Source organism: Sceloporus occidentalis, unplaced genomic scaffold (assembly GCF_023333645.1).
Source record: "Sceloporus occidentalis isolate IW3139 unplaced genomic scaffold, rSceOcc1.0.p SCAF_8, whole genome shotgun sequence".
In the NCBI taxonomy this organism is placed as follows: domain Eukaryota; kingdom Metazoa; phylum Chordata; class Lepidosauria; order Squamata; family Phrynosomatidae; genus Sceloporus; species Sceloporus occidentalis.
In genome coordinates, this window is record NW_028316988.1 from 22006185 (window position 1) to 22027000 (window position 20816).

Here is a 20816-nt window from a genome sequence, read left to right on the forward strand (position 1 = left end):
AACTTTCCACACACCTCCTATTCCAACATGGAATCCTTGCACAAAATGGTAGTTGGGCCAAACAGAGGTTTGTGCTTCTGAAGAAGGTGTCACTGTCATCAGAAAAAGGGCTCTGAATCACCTATTCTTTCAATGTACTGAATCTAGAGTATGTGTGCATGTCCTCAGAGGCAAGATGGGTGGCTTGGCACAAGCAACTTTCCAGGACACCCTTCCCAGAGCACCTTGCTTCAGAGAACTTTCCCACTTTCCCTTATATCAGCTACACTTATGGCCTCTTTTGTTCAACTGCTGATCCCAGGATGCAACATTTTAGTCTATTCTAGTAGGGTTACCTTTCTGAGATTTCTACTCTAATATAATAGCAGTGATAGGAGGCTGGCCAATGAATTTGGCACTGGCCTAGTGAATAAAATGAGATGTATACTTACAATTGATCAATGACACTGACCTCAATGGGGCTAAATGGACTTCAGACACAGCACTCTGCCTTAAATAATTTGTGAAAGGGGTAATCCGACCCTTGAGGATCATCTTGAGATTGCTTAATGTATCACTGCTGGCTTTGAAAGTGTTCTGCGTCAAAGTAAATGCATACAGTTGGCCTTCTATACCCACGGATACTGCATCCATGGATTCAACCAGGCATGGTTTAAAAATATTCTCTAATCCCACCCCACCCCACCCATCCCACAAAAGCAAAGCCTGATTTTGCCATTTTATATAAGGGATACCATTTTACTACACCATTGTATATAATAGGGCTTGGGCATCTACTAATTTTGGTATCCATGAGGGGTCCTGGAACCAAACCCCAGTGGACATCAAGGGCCCACTGTATATAAAGAAGCCACAGAGACACAGACACTCCATCATGTCCTAATGCAGACATTCTAAAGTATTAAAAAGCGGGCCCACAACCCAGATCCTTGTATAATGTAAAAATGTCCAAGGAAGAATGAGGACCCCCACCCCAACTAACACAAGTGCTAATGCAATTCTACAGGCTATAATTAGTTTAAAGCATTATTGATGAAGGATTATCATGGCTGATACTGTCCTAGGCTACTTTGCATTACACTCTTCTAACTGATACATGAAATATATTTTCAGAAGGGAGAGAAAAGGTTGCCTAATCCCTTAATTCTTTTCTGCCTCTAGAGTAACAGACTAACTACTGTGTTATGCTGCCTTTTAATGCTGGCCAGGGAGTAAATTGCTACCTACTTTTCCAAAGTTCTTCTTTGATCTGTAGGAAGTGGGTATAACGGGTTGAACTTCTTGACGTTGGAAGTTTATGTGGTTAGAGACTCCTGGTTCAGAAAGTCCCCAAAAATGTTTGTACAGAGTTGAATTTTCTGTCCCTATTTCAGAAACCTGAGCACTGGCCTTCAAACCTTTTTGACTTTCAGACAACCCTTTCCCACACCTGTTGAGGAACCTCACCTGCATGAGGCATGCTGGGCTCTAAAGCCAGCTGACATACCAGGTCAGGTCTACTGGGCCTCTTGTGAAATTCAAGAAAACACTGCTAGCAGTGAGCAAGTTGCCCTTCAATCTGAGGCATCCCAAGATTCATCAGAATCAAGGCACTGAAGCAATGGAATAGGTGGAAAGGAAATGTTTAAATTCCTTCAAACTTGGACCTGGATCACCATAAAATTAGAACTGGATTTTGTTTTGGTTAAGATGTTAGTGATATTAGCACAGTTGATTATTTTGATAACTTAATGGGCAGCTAAAATGATGCAGAGCAAATTAATAGACTTAATAATAATTCATTAATAATCCCTGTTGTTTCCCTCCCCTTTAATTTTGATCCAGTTGCTTTCCACCTGACTTCCAAGATATAAGTCCTGGATCTGGTGTAAACATCTCTGACATATGATGCTATTACTTCTACTTGCTGTTTGGTCTATTTCTCTTAAAAAGGTTACATCTACATTTCTACATTCCAGTCATGAGACTCATCCCACCAGGTTTCAGTGATGCCTATTATAGCATATTTGCTTTGTTGTGCTAGGAGTTCAAGTTAATCTTGTTTATTTCCCATGCTCTGTGCACTAGTATAGAGACAACAAAGACCATGTGTTCTCCCCCCTTGCTGCCTGTGTAAGTTTTTGGCCTCCCACTGTTGGGTCCATGTACTATTTTCCTTGTTTGTAGCAGTTTGACTATTTTCACCAGCCCTTTTGCCTTCCAGAATACTGTCTCCTTCCCCCATATAACTCAATTTAAAGCCCTCCTAATCAAATTTTTGAGACTACTGGCAAAAATATTTCTGCTAACTGGCATGAGGTGCAAACCATCCCTTGCCAAAAGTCCTCCCTCATGGAACTGTAGCCCATGATCCAAGAACCCAAATCGTTCTTGGCAGCACCATCTACAGAGCCAGTTGCTCACATCCACTACTTCCTCTCCCTTCCTGGACTATGTCCTTCACTTCTATAGCTCTTTTAATGTATCAAATGTCCTATAAAGGCACATGTGTACTGATGTACACACATTTTTTTGCAGTATTTTACACCTTGTTTGGGGGATATCTTAAGAAGTATCTCCTGCACTACAAAAACCATCTCAATATTCCATTGATACTCAGTCACCCAGCTTCTCATCTTCCCCAAGTGAACCATATATTCTGGCTCTTAGCATTTATGTCAATTGCAACACTCTTACTAAGGAAGGGGAAAGCTAACCTAGTCAACAATCCCCCATGTACCTAATATCCAGGGCATGTACATTTTTCAAAAATTGCTATATTAGCTAATTAAAATATTCATATTTTGTAAACAACAGACAGACGCCAGATAGAAACCAGGATACTTGCCTTCTGAAACACCTGGTAGTTGGACTTGGACCATATGTCAAGCTGTAAATGGAAAACATATAATATTAATATATATTTAATTTTTTAGATATTCATTATAATATGAAGAAGTGAGATTTCATCCCAAGTTTTTATTAGACTAATTTTGCTGGAAATCATTACCGATTAATGAAGAGTGCAAACTTAAACTGGTCTCCTAAACCTTTTAACACCAAACTGCGGATGAATGCAAGTGCAATGTAGTCTGTTCCTTCACCATAGCTAAAAAAAAAAAAAAAGAGTCTGCATGGCCATCCCTTTGAAACATGAACCCTATACTACCCTGCCTGAAGTGTGACCAGTATTTATCCTGGAATTAATGCCAATAAAGGCGTATATTACTTCCTGTTTGCTCTTAACCAGAGTTTTTCAAATGTTGGCCGAGTACAAACCCTGGTTAGCATTCCCTGTTGTCAAAGAAACACATAGCCATGATTCAAGCTGGTTGAAATTTCCACCCAAGAGAAGAGGAGCTCAGGTTAAATAGCAACTTGATCCCAATCTTTCAACCAGAGTTAAGAGACAGGCTGCATTATTTCTACATTGACAGCAATTGGTTGTGTTCAGATTTATAGTGAAGAACATAAACAGGGAAACATAAACAGTTCATTTTATGTACCTATGCAAAGAATGGGTTCTGCCATCTTTCATAGTTATTGACAGACTAGTCTTAGAATGCTTGTAATACTTTGGTACTAGATGAGCCAAAGTCTTGTAGACTCAGATATTCCTTTTGTGTTAACTAAAGTAGAAGCTATCTCTGCATGGACATTTACAGAACTTGGTAGGTTTATCCAACAGTTATGTATTTCTGTACAGCCACAACACAAATTAATAAAAAGAAAGAAAGAAAGAAAGAAAGAAAGAAAGAAAGAAAGAAAAGCTCTCTTGGGCTACTTCACCATCCTCCTAGGCAGCAAGATCACTTCAGTTCATTTGGAACGGATTGTGCTGATCAATGTGAATATTTAACAGCCTCAGAACTGTGTCTACAACAAGGGCAGCATCTCTCAAAGCCTTGATGTATTCTTATGTCCACAACATAAGCAATTCAGTGACAAGTGACACAGAAAACATTTAGCTGAATTAAGGTAGAAAAGTGGCCCACAAGGACCCAATAAAGCACTTCCTCCTTTGAATATTCTATTTAGATTCTTGCTGCGGGAGAAGGGTGAAGAAAGATCTTGCTTAAGCAGAAGTTAAGGTCACAGCATAATGTTATATGCCTGTGATCCAGATACCTTTTACTTTTCAACAGCAACCAGCTGACATTAAAAGGCCAAGAAGTCAAGCTCTTTTCTCGACTTGGGGTTTAAAGGGTTGTGGAGAATATGGAAGAGCAAATGCAATGATAAATACAGATATACCTCACTTATCAAAGTCATTGTGTTCCTGGGCAGCACTTCTTTAACAGAAACTTTGGTTCCACAGGCAGAAAATAAACTGGAAAGAATGGGGAGTGGTTCCTACACCACAAAAAGGGAGCAATTTCAGAAAGCTTTTTTCATTCAGTACTAAACAACACGCATAAAGTCTGCCCGCGCCATCTGCGGATTTGAGCTCCCACAGACAGCAAGCCCTGGCAGACAAAATGGGAGCGCACCGCCATAGGAATTCATAGGATTCCAGCATAGGCGGTTTTTCCAGTCCAGTCCTCCTTCACCATCCTTCCAATGCAGATAGTGCTCAAAATCCTTCCAGGCAGACATAGGACAAATAGGTAAATGGGAGCAGGGTGGATGTAGAAAGACTTTGTAAAAAGAAGCCACACTGTCAGAGGCTTTGTTCCCATTGATTGTTGCAATGCTTTCAGGAATGCTGGGAACAAATGAAGATTGGCTTGCATTGTCCCATGAAGGTGCAGCTCTGCCTGTTCATGACAAGCCAGAATTCTCAACAGTTCTGGCTTACCATGGCATTGTAAACAGCCCAGTTTGACATGGAGATTTACTCTGGACAGATTAGAATGTGTACCTCAGAGGTTTATCAGGCGAAAGGCCTGAGTTAGAGAGGCCATGTGGCTTTGTTGCATTGCTTCTGGTAGAACTGAATCAACCTTTGGCTGAAAATCCATGTTTCATTTGCCAGCTACAGTCACAAAAAAAGAGGTGAGGATGACTTGAACTAGCCCCGGGTTATCTTATCACTCATTCCTGGAATTCAGTGATTGCCATCCTAGATGTTTTTTCCCTACCAAGCTTGCCTTTTGATGAAGCCACTTAAGTGATATTAAAACAATGTTGCTCTTGTTTTTTACCTGTCACTTAAAATTGTTCAGAGGGGTTATAAGTGGAAAGAGTAGATGATGATGATGATGATGATGATGATGATGATGATGATGATGATATTTATAGCTCGTCTTTTCCCGAAGGAATCAAGGCAGGTTACAAGGAGAAAAAACAGTAAAATAACAACAGCCAGGACCAATACTATTGTCCTAAGCTTGACAGAGACCTGTAATTTTTCCTATTTGAAATGCAAGTAAAAGGGAAGAAAAGCAGGTGGTAGGACAACATCATGATATGCTTAGAGACACTCTGTTCCACCTTCCAGTGTTAGTTAATATATTTTTATTTTATTGTATGTAACACCATGCGTGTTGATAATGCTTTACCAAGTTACAGAAAAGAGGGAACAGTATTGGTTCCTGTTTCAAATACCTTTCACTCAGGAACAGACATCTCAGTTTCGACAGAAGGAAGGGAAACAAAGGCAAATGAATGTAAGCAGGTGCTTTTCCATGTGTTTTGCCAGAGGTGGTGATGTGACAATGGAGGTTGTGTGAAAAATATTTGAGGGATTCATTGATCACCGTAATTAGAAGTCTCAGTGAAACCAATGGTGCCAAAACCTTACTGTATCTGGGAAGAAGACATTGTTGAAACAAAGACAGAATGAAGTGTGCGGAAACCAGCTAAGACCAGTGGGTTTAACTATGCTATTGATGGATCACGTCCTGTGTCTTCTTCTGAAGTAGTGAAAATGTGGCTCATTTATAATGCATAGCAACAGAGATGGATGGGAACTAGTAGATTCTTACTTTGTTCCAAGCATTTAGCATTGAATAAGACTGCACACTGCTTGCATGCTGCACTGAATATTTTAATGCATGCATGCTGGTGCTGCTTTTGTAAAAACCCAACAGTGGGACCTGCCAGCTTCCACTCTATGCTTAATTCTGGCTCTGATTTACTGCAATCTCCTCTGGTCCATCACTGCCACCACACACCAAAGAATTTTAATTAGCTATATTGCGATAGCAGTGGATTTGTGTCACCCATAATTTCAGATTTACCCTTTTCTCTGTCCTCCTCTCCCACATTGCTTGCAATGAAATGTTGCCATTTGGATTCGTCAACAGCCAGGCCTATCCTTGCAGCACTGACTTTAAGCCACACCGTGGGTTTGCCCACCCAATCAGTTGTCCTCATCAGAATATTACTACACTAGGCTATAACTACATAGGATATAACTACATTAGGCAATCTTGGCACATCACATTCCTGTACGTCAAACCTGGCACATGTGAGATGGGCATCCAGCTCTGCTGCCTGACCCGATCTGTTTTTGTGCCAGGTAGACTTCAGGAATGTTAAGCCACCTGGGTTATGGTAATGCACTGCCTTAGTTAATTACCCCATATCAATACGAAAAGGCAGCTTTTTGCCTCCCAGCGAAAGTGAGGAGAAGAAATAGTGGTATCAAAGGAAAGCTTCAAAGTCAGCCCGAAATGTCTCTCGAGTAATTTCTGATCCCTGCATTCTTTCCACTTCAAAGCAGGATGTGTGTGTGTTTGGGTAAAAGGGAGGGGGTTTGAATCTGATTTCTCTAATAAATGTTGGCACCAACCCTGTTTGATATTAGATGCAGGGAACATTTTGATTTGTTATCGCCTTTGAAATCGTTCAGATGACCTTCAGAAAATGGCCTCTTGTTACTTGCACCAGGGGTGGGTGGGGAGACTGGGGCACGGCGAGAACGGAGAGGCCCAATTTAATTCACATGCAGAAGATGTCTTGAAATTGTGCTTTCAGCAGCTTTTTAGTTACAAATGTGTGTCTTGATTGAAAGTGAAAAGTTGAAGAATAATAGACCTGCAACAATGCATTGTTTAGCACACTCACCCCATTCATCTGGTTTCATGGCAGAGAGTTTATAGGCCTTGCATATGGCTCCTTTTTATTTTTAAAACCTTGGAGAACATTAGAAAGCACAAGAATTGAATTACATCAAGCCTCTACAGCCTCCATTCCAAGGAATTATTGTTCAGTACTGATTTCATTGCGCCTGGCACTGTTCTTTTTATTAATTTAATTTAATATTTTTCCATGTGATTCAGGGTTTTATAAATGAAAGAACAAAAGGAAGAATTGAGAGACTTCTCCATTACAACACCACACTACTCACATTGGCAGGTATAGGAATTCAAGGGATGGGAGGCCAGGAGTGGGCGGCTGGGTGGCTGCAACATTAAGGCTTCCCTTTCTCCAGCTCAGTGAATCCATCCATTTGCGTAGAGAGGAGGAGCCTTTTGGCTGTCAGACTGAGGCCATGTTTTTCCTTATCAAGTGGTAAGATGGGGAGGCTTCAGCAATTGCTCCTACACTGCTCATAATAAAGCTCCACCTGCCTGTGATGGCAAAGTGTCTCGCTGTGCACACTGGACTAGTATATCAGCCATGTGTAGCCACATGTGTGTGGAAGATGATAAGGTTATCAAAAACACATTGTAGCCACAACCATATTGTTCCAATTGAAGTGTATGCAGGCAAGGTTAAAGCCTGGATCCGTATCTTCAAAGATGTTAAAATATATTGGCTTCTGCATTTGCACTTCACTGGTATAGCCCTTTCAATTATCACCAAGAAACTCTTCATTGGGACAAACGTTGAAGTCTGTATTCTGTCCTGTCAGAGTATCTATAAACCACTTCGGTAAGCTGTTCCCAAACGTCAAAAATATCAACTTACCACATATAAGCACAGTGAATTTTAAAATAAAATACAATAATAATAAAATTAATAACATAATTTGCAACATAAACCCAGCAAAAATAATAAAATCAAATAAAGAACTGCAGCAGCCTCCTAGTTGTCTTCATACAGATTATCACTTTTGTCTTGCCTGACACCCTTCATACCCTCCATTTCCATCCTCTGCGCTCAAATGGTTCTTCTTGTGCCAGTCTAATCAATGTTTCCACAGACCAGTGGTTTTTAACCTTTCTCAGGTCACAGACTCCTTTGAGGATCTGAGGAAAGCTGTGCACATAAACACACACATTTTTACTTATTTTATTGCACTGAATGTATAAAAACAATCTTTACCAAGAATTACTTCTCTCTCATTTTTATAATGTAAGAAATAATGACCACTTCCTGAAAAAATGACACCCAAATTGTGCAAATATAACATAAAGTATATATTTGCTGAGAAGCAAATGTTAGTGAGAAGACTGCTGTTGTTTGGCTTGAATAAGAAGTTGCACTTGTGAAGTGGTCTTTTGTATAGCAATACAAATGCCTTATTTGAAATCCAGTTGATCTTGACTCTTTTATTTTGATATCAACAAGTGTTTGAAAGCCTGGGCCACAAAAGTATGTATCTTAAGTAGCAAACAGACTCAGCGTGCCATAGTTCATTTTACTGCCTTGTTTCAAGGAATACCACAATTTTCAAAGACTCTTTAAGTAGAATTCTGGCTAAATTCTTACCTTAAATCCCCTGTGCTCCAATATAACAAAAGAGAGATGTCCACACAATCATAATGGCTGTAAGAATATATGGAGTCTGCCATGTGTTTATATTTTGTTTATGCTGAAGTATGACTATGTTCTGATTTCAAAGATATAGTTGTATTAGTCTGTAGAATCAGTACGTAGAGTAGCACCTTTGAGGCTAACTGGAAAAAAAATGGCAACATGAGCTTTTGAAGACTTCAGTCTATTTCCTCAGATGCATCATGCCTTTATTATGGTGTGTGTGTGTGTGTGTGTGTGTGTGTGTGTGTGTGTGTGTATGTGTCTTTGGTTCTGACCAAGATGTGATAGTTGCCGTTTCTGATTCCTGCAATAAAAGCCTTTTGTTTCACCTAAAAATCTTGATTGACTGTGCATTGGAAATCAGAACTGTTGGTTGTGACAGTTGGTCAGAACTCAGTAAAGTCTTGGATGATACAAATGCGTACGGAACAAGACACCACAACCACTGAATCAACTACGGAAGAAATTCCACAGAGTGAACTGGGGGCAGAGGCTTTGGAGGAGCCAGACTCCTGAGACTTAAGAGCCATGCCATGGAAGACTTCAACGGCTTGGTTGGGACAGAGGCTCCATGGTCATTGGGAGGTTGGAGGACTGGACTCTGTTCCAGCAAAGACTAGTCTAGAGACCTGGTTTAGTCCCAGAGGAGGGAGTGATGCTGAGCCCCGAGACTCTCAGGATGGGACCTTTGAGTGGCTGGGGAGGACAGTGAGTCCAGAATCTTCCAGCTGGAGGAAGAATTGCATTCCATGTGGGGAATGATGAAAGAACTGTTGAGGGAATGGAAGGGAAGCCAGACTGGAGTTGCACAGCCAGCTTAGGTGTCGCTCCAACAGGGGCAAGGAGGAACGGCCCCAACACTACAGACGGCAGTGTTAAGACACCTGGTGCTTCCTCCCCAGTCATCTGCACTAGGGGTGGCAGCTGTGGTTGCTCAGGCACTAGTGAATGCCTGCCTGCAGGCTGTGGGACCACTGCTGCAGCCTATCTTGGTGTGGAACCATTTGATGCTACTCTTTTGTGAGCAGCATCAAATCCCATTGCTTTCAGTACAGCTTGAAGGCAGATGATACCCAGATTGATTTTCCCCTTTACTTTAGTACATTTTCTCTTTATACAGCCCCACATACCAAGCTTTCTCTCCAAAGCTTTCAATCACAAATTCTGAATGCCCAAGGCCAAACATACTGTCTTGCTTCCAAGCCTTTCTCCCTTTTAAAAAGTCCACTGTTGTTTTTTCAATCCACTGACAATATCACTACTGATCCCACTGAACAGCCACAAATCCTTGTCTTTGTCCTTCAACACTCTCTTTCCTTTTTGTTAATACACAACCAAATCATTTGTTAAAAGATGTAGCCCATCATTTTCTCTGTCTTTAGTAGAGAGTTTCTGCTTCATGTCCTGGTCATCCCTTTGACTTCAGCAGCCTTCTGTATCCTGCTCTTCCTTTGCTTCACTGCAATGCCTTCACCTTTTACCCAGCACTCTACCTCCTAATATATCTACTCATGATCATTGCTCTTCATGTCCTTGCACATTCAAAATTAAAGAATCTTGGAGCTAGAAGGGATCACAGGGTCACCTAATACAACTTTTTGCCATGCAGGAATCCATAGCTAAAGTACTCTTTATTACTTTAGAACATCCAACCTCTTGTCATGTACAGGATCACTTCAGTTCAGAAATTCAAGCTCCAATAGTAAAACAAGAAAACTTTTTTCAGAAACCAAAGATGTTCACATATGTTGTCAGGACTAAGATACGACCAGTTACAAAATACAATTAAAGCACACACCAATTCATAGTCTGAGCAGGCTTGCACACTGATTCTTGGGTTCATGCTGCAAGCCAGTTCCAATGGAAAAACAGCACGTTTCCCTCCTTTAGGAGAATCTTCTGAGCATGTGTCATGTTCCTTTCAAGGCCCATGTGTGTTCCTATGCAACCTCATTTAAAGCCAAACAATCTTCGATACCTATCCAATTTTTCTCCTCTCCTTCTCATACAAGGAAAATGAATTCTGTGTTATTCCATCAGAGCAGCCAACCTTTTCCCCCCTCTCAAATACTACAGAGAGGAATGGAGCTATGGGACTCAGAGGTCAGTACATAGCACAGTGTTGTATGTTAGAAGAGAGTCTATCTGTTTGAAAAATAATCCTATCCTCATTATAACATGGCCTATGGGTGCCAAGTGCTCATCTGGTTATAATGAACCTTATATTTTAATGGATTTCATAATAAGGGGAGAGAGAGAGAGAGAGAGAGAGATCTGGAAAGGGAGAGAAAAATGCAAGAGACAGAAATGCTTAGTACTTGTTACTGGCAAAAGGTGAGCCTGGGTGGGTGTCTCAGCAAGAGGCCGTTCCACACCAAAGAGAAAAACAAACCAAGTTGAAGGCTGTCAGGTCCTATTAAGATCTTTTAAAGCGCCACAGAAAGCCATATGGAGTATGTACAGTCAAGAGAAATTAGGGGTTCAAGCAGGGTGAATTTTTCATAAAACTGATCACTCTTGGAAATGGGTTACACTTTCTCTTTAATAGCTGCCATTCAAAATGCAATGCCAACATCAAACTCAACCTACTTAGGAGGACTAACCCACAATTCCTCACAGAAGAGCCTGTCTAGCTGAGTGTAAAATTTGCACATGATTTCCCAATAGCTGTAGGGAAAAGAAGATTTGGAATCTGGGACTACTAATATAGAGAGAATACTTTGAGGAAGAAGCAAAAAACAAAACAAATCCTTCTGTAGATGGTAATACCGAGGCAATGAGGGTCTAAGGTGATGAATTAGAAATTCAAGCAAGGACAGACAGAGGAGTTTGTGAACAAGCAGATGCTTTGTGATGATGAGGGAAACAACAACAAGAGGAGGGAAACTGGATGCTTTGCACAGTGGGAACACAGCCTCCCTATGTATTGTGTGTTTGCATAAAAAGGTCATAACAAAGGCATATATGATACTCACCTTGCCATCTTCTGTGTAAACATTTTCGTGATACCCCTTAACAATTGTCCGGTCAATGAAGAGGCTGCGCATCACCACAATGACTTTTAACACTTTTCCTAAGGTAACCTGTGAATAAAAGAATAATGCCCATCAAGACTTTAGGGAAGCACACACATTTCTTGATACAACAGGAAAGCAGCCTAAATTGCTGAAAACATTAGGAAAGCTTTTTAAAAATGTAATTTTACTACAGTTCACTTAGTCCAGGACTTCATTTTTTCAGATAAAAAGCAACATCATTCCAAAGAGTACATTTTGTCCAGAGTGGAGGGAACCTCTCACTGTAACAATTTCAAACCCATAGATGGTATCATCCTGCACAACACTATGGACTTTATCACATGGGGAAAATCAGGAAGATTAAACAGCCAATTATTCTATGTAAAATGCAATATGACATTTAAGATTTTCAGACACATTGCTATTAAAGAGGCAATAAAGAAGCAATAAAAAAGCAATAAACAGCAACAAATCATTTTCGAGATTTCCCTGTGAATAATTTGTTGCTGTTTATTGCCTCTTTATGGCCTCTTTAATAGCAATATCGTGTGAAAATCTTAAATGTGATATCATGTTTTGCATGGGATAATCGTCTGTTTAAACTGCAATTTTGCCCTATTTCCCTCCATCTGATAAAGTCCTAAGTTGTGGAGGAAGAACTACCTTAAGGCGTGTGACTCCTCTGCCCTAGGCAAGGTTCTGTATCCCTCTTGGAACATGGCAACTCTTTCAAGAAAGTGTGTAACCAAGCAATCCAGTCTACTGTATCAGATAAATCAAGACACTTAAGAAGTCTCATAACATAAAGTCTATGACAGACCACAAACAGAAAAGTGAAGCATTAAAACATATCAAAATAAATAATTATTGAGATATTTTTCCTCACTGCTTTCCTTGGGTGGGAAATATCAGTCAGAACCTAAAATGATCTCAGCTCATGGCAGTCCTGTGCATGAGACGTCTCCAAGACTTCCTATCCTCCACTAATCTTTTAAGTTCTAATACCTGTGACCTCCTTGAGTCTAGCATGAGGTCTTCTTTTCTTTCTACTTCCCTCTCATGATTCATGCCTTCTCATAACGTGGCCAAAATATGACAGCCTCAGTCATCCTTGGCTCCAGGGAAATATGAGTACCCAGTAGTAATCACCCCAGAATAGTACCATGTGGCATACCATATGGAGACTTTTAAAAATACATATACTTTATAATGTTTTTTACTTTTTTACAATTCAAGAGTTGTTGTAGTCGATTTAAAAAAACAACAACACATAGCTGGCCAGTCCCAGCCTATAAGAAGTACCTCGGAGGTGGAGTGCATGCTGTATGATATGTGCTGCAACACACATACTTCACCTAAAAATTGACAGTGATACGTTTAACTTGCAAACTAATGATATCACAACTGGAAAGAAACCCTGGTGCAGAATGTGGCAGCTGAAATATTTGTAGTACGGTCTTGGTGCTTTCTCAGACCTCCGTAACATTACTTTTTTTGGAGTACAGCATCCAGAGCCAGGATGGCTAGTCTAGTTGAAATCAAAGTACACCAAATATGATGCCAGGTACGTGGGCTTCCTAGACGTTTGCAAGCACAACTAAAGGTGCCAAGTTTTAAGACCAGATTTTGAGGATGTCTCTGTGGTTTCCCAATGAGAGCTGTTAGATCGGCAAGAAGTAGGAGCAGAGCCTTTTCTGCTATGTCTCCACATTTCTGGGATGCCTTCACTACTGATGCCTTTAGGGGAATTCTGAATAGCTGTTCAGAAGTCTGAAGTCTGGATTTAATTAATCTAGTATCCAAGACTTTTAACTAGGGTGGAATATGCTATTGCTATCATATTTGTTGAGCCCCAGCATGGTGTAGTAGTAACTCTGGAGAGCAGGTTTGAATCCCAGCTCAGCCATGGAAACCCACTGGGTGAGCTTGGACAAGTCACACTCTCTCAGCCTCAGAGGATGGCAATGGTAAATCTTCCCCAAAGACATTTGCCAAGAAGACCCCATGACAGTTTTGCTTTAGGGTTGCCATAGGTCAGAAACGACTTGGAGGCATACAACAACAAATTGAATTTGTTATAAAGGTTTATTGAATGAAATGCTTATGAAAGTATGTGAGTTCTTACTCTGAAAAGTGAGCTGTACATCGATTACAATATTTAAACTGTAAATTTTACTAACATGCAAACACAATCCAATAACGTTAATAAATCCAACCACAAAAACAGAACACCCACAACCCCCCATAAGTGGCTATTTTAGCTTGAAGGGCTATAAAATGCAAGCCATGCCTTTCAGTGTGGCTACTTCATAAACTGCATTAGAAAGACAACATTATTCCTTTCCTTCTGAGGCATAAGTCCATCTACTCCAACTTCTTCTGTCAATAGCTTGATAGACACAGCGCTTGGCTTTTTAATATTTCGCCTGCAGGATATGTGCCAACTCGACCTTGATGTAGAAAATTTTAATTCAAATCAATACATGGACAAGGTCACTCTAAAATTCAATTAATATGAATGGGGTAGGGAGAATGTCCCACAGTTCTATGAGCTCAAAATGGAACAGCTGCAAGTTAAACATGCATGCAGCCCTCTGTCTAATACTACTACATTCCTAGCTTATTTTTAAACACTACAGTGATGATTCTGACTGTCAGCATGCAAAGCCTCTGGCTATTTTTAAACAACCGAAAGTAATAAACTTGGCATTATTACTACATCTTTACCTAACAAAGGTTGGGCACAATTTTAAAAATCCCCCAAGAAATCTTGGATTTAAAGAATACGTGTTTCTCTCCAATAATTAGTAATTCTACCTGAGTTAATGAGGTAAGAATGTTAAAACATCAAGTATACTGAAGTGGAGCATAAGGCGACAGTAGATGGCTGTGAAGGATTTTGGCTTTCATTACTCCCCCCCACTCCTTTTTCTTAAGGGCAAATCTCAAACTTTCAAACCACCCATTCTTGCTTTCTTAGCAGGTTACTTAGCACATTCTCATGCATGGATTTGAACAAGCATATAAGAAGGAATTGGCTTGATGCAATATGAAGATACTGCTGAGGAATGTGCAGGAGGGGAGTTCCTCACCTTGCACCTTAAGCATCTAAGAGAAGCCCTGTCAGACCATATCAAAAGGTGCATCTGATGAAATCCTTCTGGGTCCTATAGTGGTCAACCAGACGCCTTCAGGAAGCCCACAAGCACATTAGGAAGGTCTCCCAGGATGCAAACTGCTCCTGGAAGCAGACAACCTTTAGCTATCATGCTAGTAACTACTGTAAAGACTTGCTAGTTTGCCACATTTTTTGGCCACAAATGTTTTTGCTGTCAAGTCAATTTTGACTTATGGTGACCCTACAAATGAATAATAGAAGAATAATAATAATTTATAGCCTACCCAATCATAAGGAATCTTCGAGGCTTGTTGGCAACACTGCCTCCAAGAGCCTTGCCTTGCTTGGGTCCTGCAAATTGTGCTTTCTTGATGGAATATGTCTAGTACCTTTTAAAAACAGCTAAAGCAGCCTTGTCCATTTGGATGGATGAGAATTATCATGGTTCTCAGCCCAAAAAACAACAGAAAGTTTATTTAGCATGCAGATTTCATATATACTCAGTAAATAAAACTAAAAAGCATTGTATACTATTCTATATGTGATATAAATATCTGAATTTTTCCCATAGCCTAAACATTATTGAGTTTAAAATATTTTTGTATATGCGTGTGTGTGCATGTGTATTCAATGAAGTGCATTTGGTGTGAATTAAATGTGTTAATTTAAAGTTTTACTTGGAAATTATTTTTATTAGAACGTTGTTGTTTATTTGTATATATTTCAAAACATGACAACATAATAGCATATGCTTTTCTTTAAGGAAAAAAAACCCTACAACCCTGAAAAGGCACTGAAAAAATTTGAACACACCAGTTTTGGCATGTATGGAAAGCTGAGCTTGTAAACTCAGGGGCTTCCTATAGTAAATCACCCCAGTAATTCAATTACAATTCTGATTTTAGATTTGACAAGTGTTTGTATCTAATTCATCTGCTTCATTCCATTTACAAGGCACCCAGTTTTTATTTCCTTATTAATGCTATAAAACAATGCACTTATAAAGGAGGCAACTTGTCCATGCAGAGATACAGTAATAGAAACATTTCCAACCCACATCACTAATACACACAGTAAAATACAGTGTAATCTTGAAGAACACTTTGTTTTCGGACAAGCATGTGGAGCATCGTTTCCAACAGTGTTTTGGGCAGAGTGATGGTGCTGATAACTGTTCTCCAAAATTGTCCCCCTTGAAGTTCTCCACTCTTCTAGAAAGGGCCAGCCACCTCAAGGTTGGGCCAAGAGACACAGCAACATACAGCTGCCCAAGCACACTGGATGTACTCAAAGAAAGATGTTCAGCCTCAAAAAGAATGTGCACCTGAGTACATGCTCCAGAATCCTTTGGTTTCTATGGCAGGCAAGTCAAAGGTAGGGGGAGCACTCCCTCAAGCTATAAAGTTTGAAAGTGCCCATGCTCAAGAAAGCTTCTGCATTGTTATTTTGCTACTCCAGCAGAAGCTAGGCTACACTAATGGGCTTAATGAAATACCAGAATAGACACTAAACTGTAGGCTATATTTTAAAATTCAGTATTAGAAAGCTGCTGACAATACAGAACAGAATATGCAGAAAAAATAATCCCCAAGTTCCAGATTGCCTCTCTACTTTCCCAAGGAATCATCTGACAGTTTAAAAGCAAGTTTCCTGTAATACCAATTTTTCATTTAAATTATTATTTCCAATTAATGTGCATTTCATGGCTGGCAAAATGACAGGAATTGCCCACTCACTCACCACAATAAACGTGGATCTGTTTCCTTTGACGTTAGGAGAGTCATTGTGGAAGGTTCCGGGAGCTTTTATTCATTTATCAAAATATTTCTATCCTGACCTATATCCAAAGTACTAGGGGTGGGGGAAGTATACAGACAACTGCAACACAAGGTAACTTAAACAGTTATGATGACCGTTTAAAATAGTTTAAAACAAATTCCATATGTGGGGTTTTATAGGATGGCTCTTTTCAGTCACTGATGGGACACAGAGGAGGGCCTCCTCAGTGAATCCCAGCATTGGGCCAGCTGCGCTTTCAAATAAAGCAGTTCCAGGGAATTTAGGGCTTCATCCAGGACTCTGGACAGGTTGTCTCCAAGCACTCTGAGCTGTAGATAAAAGGCCAAAGCACCCACAAATGAACAATTATTTGCATCCTGCAAAGGTAGACAATGCCAGAACGTTTTGCTTGCATTTTCTGCCTTACGTAGTTCTCTCAAATGCCAAGCCTCCCTCTTCTGCCGCTGGTACGAATGCTACACTTTGCCTTTCATGCTTATTCTTCTCTAATGATGCCTATTTGTAAATAGTGAGATAGGATGCAATTAAGCCATTAGAGGCTAAACAAACAGATATGCTAATTAGGTTCCGTACAAGGATTTTTTTAATGGAGAGGCTGGAATTTACCTTTCATTAATCTAACTTAATTGCAATAGCGCATGTTAAAAAGTCAACATAAATTAAGGGCTTTAAATAATTTCCCAATATTAAGGATGAGTTGGTAAATTCCGCCCCCTGTGCCCCTTTGCCAACAAGCTGGAGCCACTTAATAAGGAGGTTAAACTATCAAATAGTGCTGGGAAAGACTGCAAGACTACTTTGCAATGGGAAAATAATATTTATTATATAATTACCCCATCAGAATAAGAATTAAAGCATCTTCAAATGCTACAACCCACCAAGGCACTACCTTTTCATGGCAGCAAGGCTGAGCCTTCAGCTGAAGGCCAAGAGAAGGCTGGCATGCCTCTGGCTCCTTCTCCCCAGCACCATTTTCTGGCTTCCAGCTGTTTCAGAGAGACGGCTAGAAGCCAGGAAAGGGCATGGAGGAGGAGGAACATGGACATGCATGCCCTTCCTCCTTCTCTGTGGCCCCTGCCTGGTGAAATGGCATTGTGTGCCACCCGTGGCATGTGTGCCATAAGTTTGCCATCATGGCACTAGGCTGACAGTAAACTTGTTACTGTACAGGTCAGTCAGGTCAGCCAGGATTTTGTCCAGGAGCCATATCAAATCTTTCAAGCACCTCTTCAGGAAGGAACAGCCGCATTAGAATAAAAGTGATAGTTCCAGTGGAGAAAAGCTCAAGCATAGAAGCTACTGGGCAGGAGGAGGAGGTGACACTGGTATAGTGCCAAATTACAACTGAAAGAATATTCCCATAGAATTTAAAGCTCAGAGAAAGAACAGATTTTTATTACTAAGCCTAATCAACTGGGAACCAGAAGATGTCTGGCCAGAATCCAGGAATATTATTCGGGAAATATGAAAAAAGATACTTTGTAGTTGTGTGCCTTCAAGTTATTTCTGCCTTATACTGAGCCCAAGGTGAACCTATCATGGTTACAGGTATGCAACTTGTTCTTCCGCTTCATGGTCTCTGTGACTCGCATGCTGGGACATGCACATGACACATACTCCCAGATCACGCAAAGGCCATGCCAGGGCCACCTAATGCAGCTCCTGGCTTCAAAAGAAGTGGTTTCTTATCGCTCCTTTTTGTGGCCCATTTGGGACTGCAGAAGCAGCCATACTTGGGACCATGGTGTCTGGTTTCTGTGGTCCCACAGCAACTGGGGCAGGAGCTACCTCTGGCCACTCCTTTTGCGTCATCTGCTTCGCCCCTAAGATACTTCTATATTCACCAAACAATGTTGAAGGGAGTATTCATACTTTCAGACTGCTTGAAAGAAGTTAGTACACAAATCTACTTCTAGTAAGAATGAATAGATGCCACTGGGGAAAAGCTTGGACTGGATGGCCTTTGTGGTCTCTTCCAACTCCATGATTCTATGAGTCTATGATTATGTGAAAAAGTCTACAGAAGACTGCAATTAAATTAGCATAAAAAGTTGTTTTATAAAAGAAATGTGAATAGATAGCCCTTAAAATAAGTTGTTCCGGACTGGAATACATTTTCCCAAAATAAAGAAATTATTTTTGGGTTGTACTTCAAAGATGACTTGCAGCATTTCTTTGTTCACCCATTTTTTTCAGTACTTTTAGAAACACTGCTTTTTATATACTTTTAATGCACTATCAAAAATTAACACTGGCTTCTACCCTGTGTGCGTTCATTCAGCAAGAGTGATGTAACAGGACACAATCCACCCAAAATGGGTATTGTGAAGCTTTCATTTCTCTTTGAACACCTTGCATACAATGAGTGTTTTTCATAGGAAAAGCCATCGAAGCACAAACCTTTGGTCTCGCCTAACCTTTAAAATGAACTGAGGTCCAAAACACGCTGCAGAAATAATCCAGTTTGATACTGCTTTAAGTGCCCTGACTGAATGCTAGGGAATTCTAGGAACTGAAGTTTTGTGAGACATTTGGCCTTCTCCGTCAGAGAGCTCTGGTGCTGCAATAAAGTACAATTCCCAGGATTCCATAGCACTGAGCCAGGGCAGTTAAAGCAGTCTCAAACTGGATTATTTCTGCTGTGTGCTTTGGATCATACTCTACTTTCACTTATCATGAAGATTGCATTTCAGCATGATGACTAGTTTAATGTTCTTTGTTACCTTTATTCAAAATTCAATGAAAACAATACTTGGACAGGGTAGAAGGCATGAGAAAAAGAGGAAGGCCGCATTCCAGGTGAATGGACTTCATCAAGGAAGTCATGGCTGAATCTGCAAGACCTGAGCAGCTTGGTTGATTACAGAATGGCCCGGAGGTCTTTCATTCACAGGGTCACCATAAGTGGAGGTTGACCTGATGACAGTTGACAACAACCACCACCACCACCACAACAGATGGACCATCTCTTTGACTCGTAATAAGACAACTCACTACGTTCCTATGAGAAAAGGCATTGTATGAAGTGTATACTTTTGTATAATAACTCTTGCGACTTTCATGGCTTGAGAAAAATCAGTAAAGTTCACCTAAACACAAGATTCTAGTGTGCCAGTCATGAGGTCAGTATCTGCTGGTGAAAGCCTGGCAAATCTCAGCCACATTAAAGTGTCCTTGCTAAGAAAATGCCCCCAAAAAACCTTTTTTTTTGTGGTGCATGTAAAATTTTCTCTACTTTGGCACACAAGAAGAAATGCAGTTAAAAAAGATCTCCACCAGACTTGCTCCATTCTACAGAGCAGAAATATGTCCTCATATTGATGACAATTTTAGCTTGCACCATGTCCTAACCGGGGTTCCAATAGAATCACCACACAATTTATAACCTGGAGACAACCACAGTATACTCTCCACAAGTCCTGTGGTCTCTCCTGCTGCCTACAGTTCTCACATAAATCACATCAAAGTCAGTTGAACTAACAAGAAAAGATGGGGGAAATTGCAGCCAAAGTGATAATTAGAGCATGTGGCTGAATAATGACAGCCTGAATTATTTGAGCTGTTGATGAAGTTGAGAAGGCAAGGAAGCAACACAGAAGGGCTGAGCTGGTAAGCTCTGAAGAACCTCATTCCAACCAATGGGTAGACTTCCCTTTGATGGCGATTATAAATAAGAATGCCCATTCCCACCTGCCTAGAAACTCAAAATAAGAACACGTTCAATCCTCTGAGGCAGCAGAGAACAAGCCAGCACCCTCCTCTTTGTGGAAGCGCTTGAGGTATTGAAAGCGTGTGATCACGCCAGCCTTCAATCTCTTCTTTGCCAAGATGAACATACCCAGCTCCTTCTCCTCATATGTTCTCTCTTATTATCCTTGTTGCCCTTCTTTGAACTCACTCCAACTTGTCTGTATCATTTTTAAAATGATGCTCCCAGAAGTGAGTAGAGTCCTCCAGATAAGGCCTAAGCAGTGCAGAATATTGGGGGAGTATTACTTCCCATAATTTGGAATTTATGCTTCTATTAATCAAGGATAAGATAGGATTTGTGTTTGCTCAGTATCACATTGCTGGTCATGTTCAATTTGGGATGAGCAATAATCCCAACAGGAATTCATGGGGTTGCCTTAAATTAACAGGTGATCTGAAGGTGCGCGCACACACACACACACCTCTCCTACCATAATGTTGTTTTTATTTATTTCTCCATTTATTTTTACCAAAATGTTCTCCAATTGTTCAGTTCGATCATC

General features: G+C 40.5%; 1 protein-coding gene across 3 annotated transcripts in view; it reads right to left on the reverse strand.

Annotated features, from left to right (window-relative positions):
- The window catches only part of LOC149308179 (mediator of RNA polymerase II transcription subunit 27-like), a 105016-nt gene that overhangs the window by 12437 nt on the left and 71763 nt on the right, over positions 1–20816 (reverse strand). For 2 of the 3 annotated variants that reach the window (XM_089535258.1, XM_089535257.1), the window contains exons 5-6: positions 11604–11711; positions 2828–2869 (exon numbers count right to left, since the gene is read on the reverse strand). In XM_089535258.1, the coding sequence (XP_089391384.1) occupies positions 2828–2869; positions 11604–11711 (150 nt within the window). Of the gene's footprint in view, positions 1–2827; positions 2870–8580; positions 8769–11603; positions 11712–20816 lie in introns of all 3 variants that reach the window. The other variant, XR_016282132.1, reaches the window with a different exon arrangement.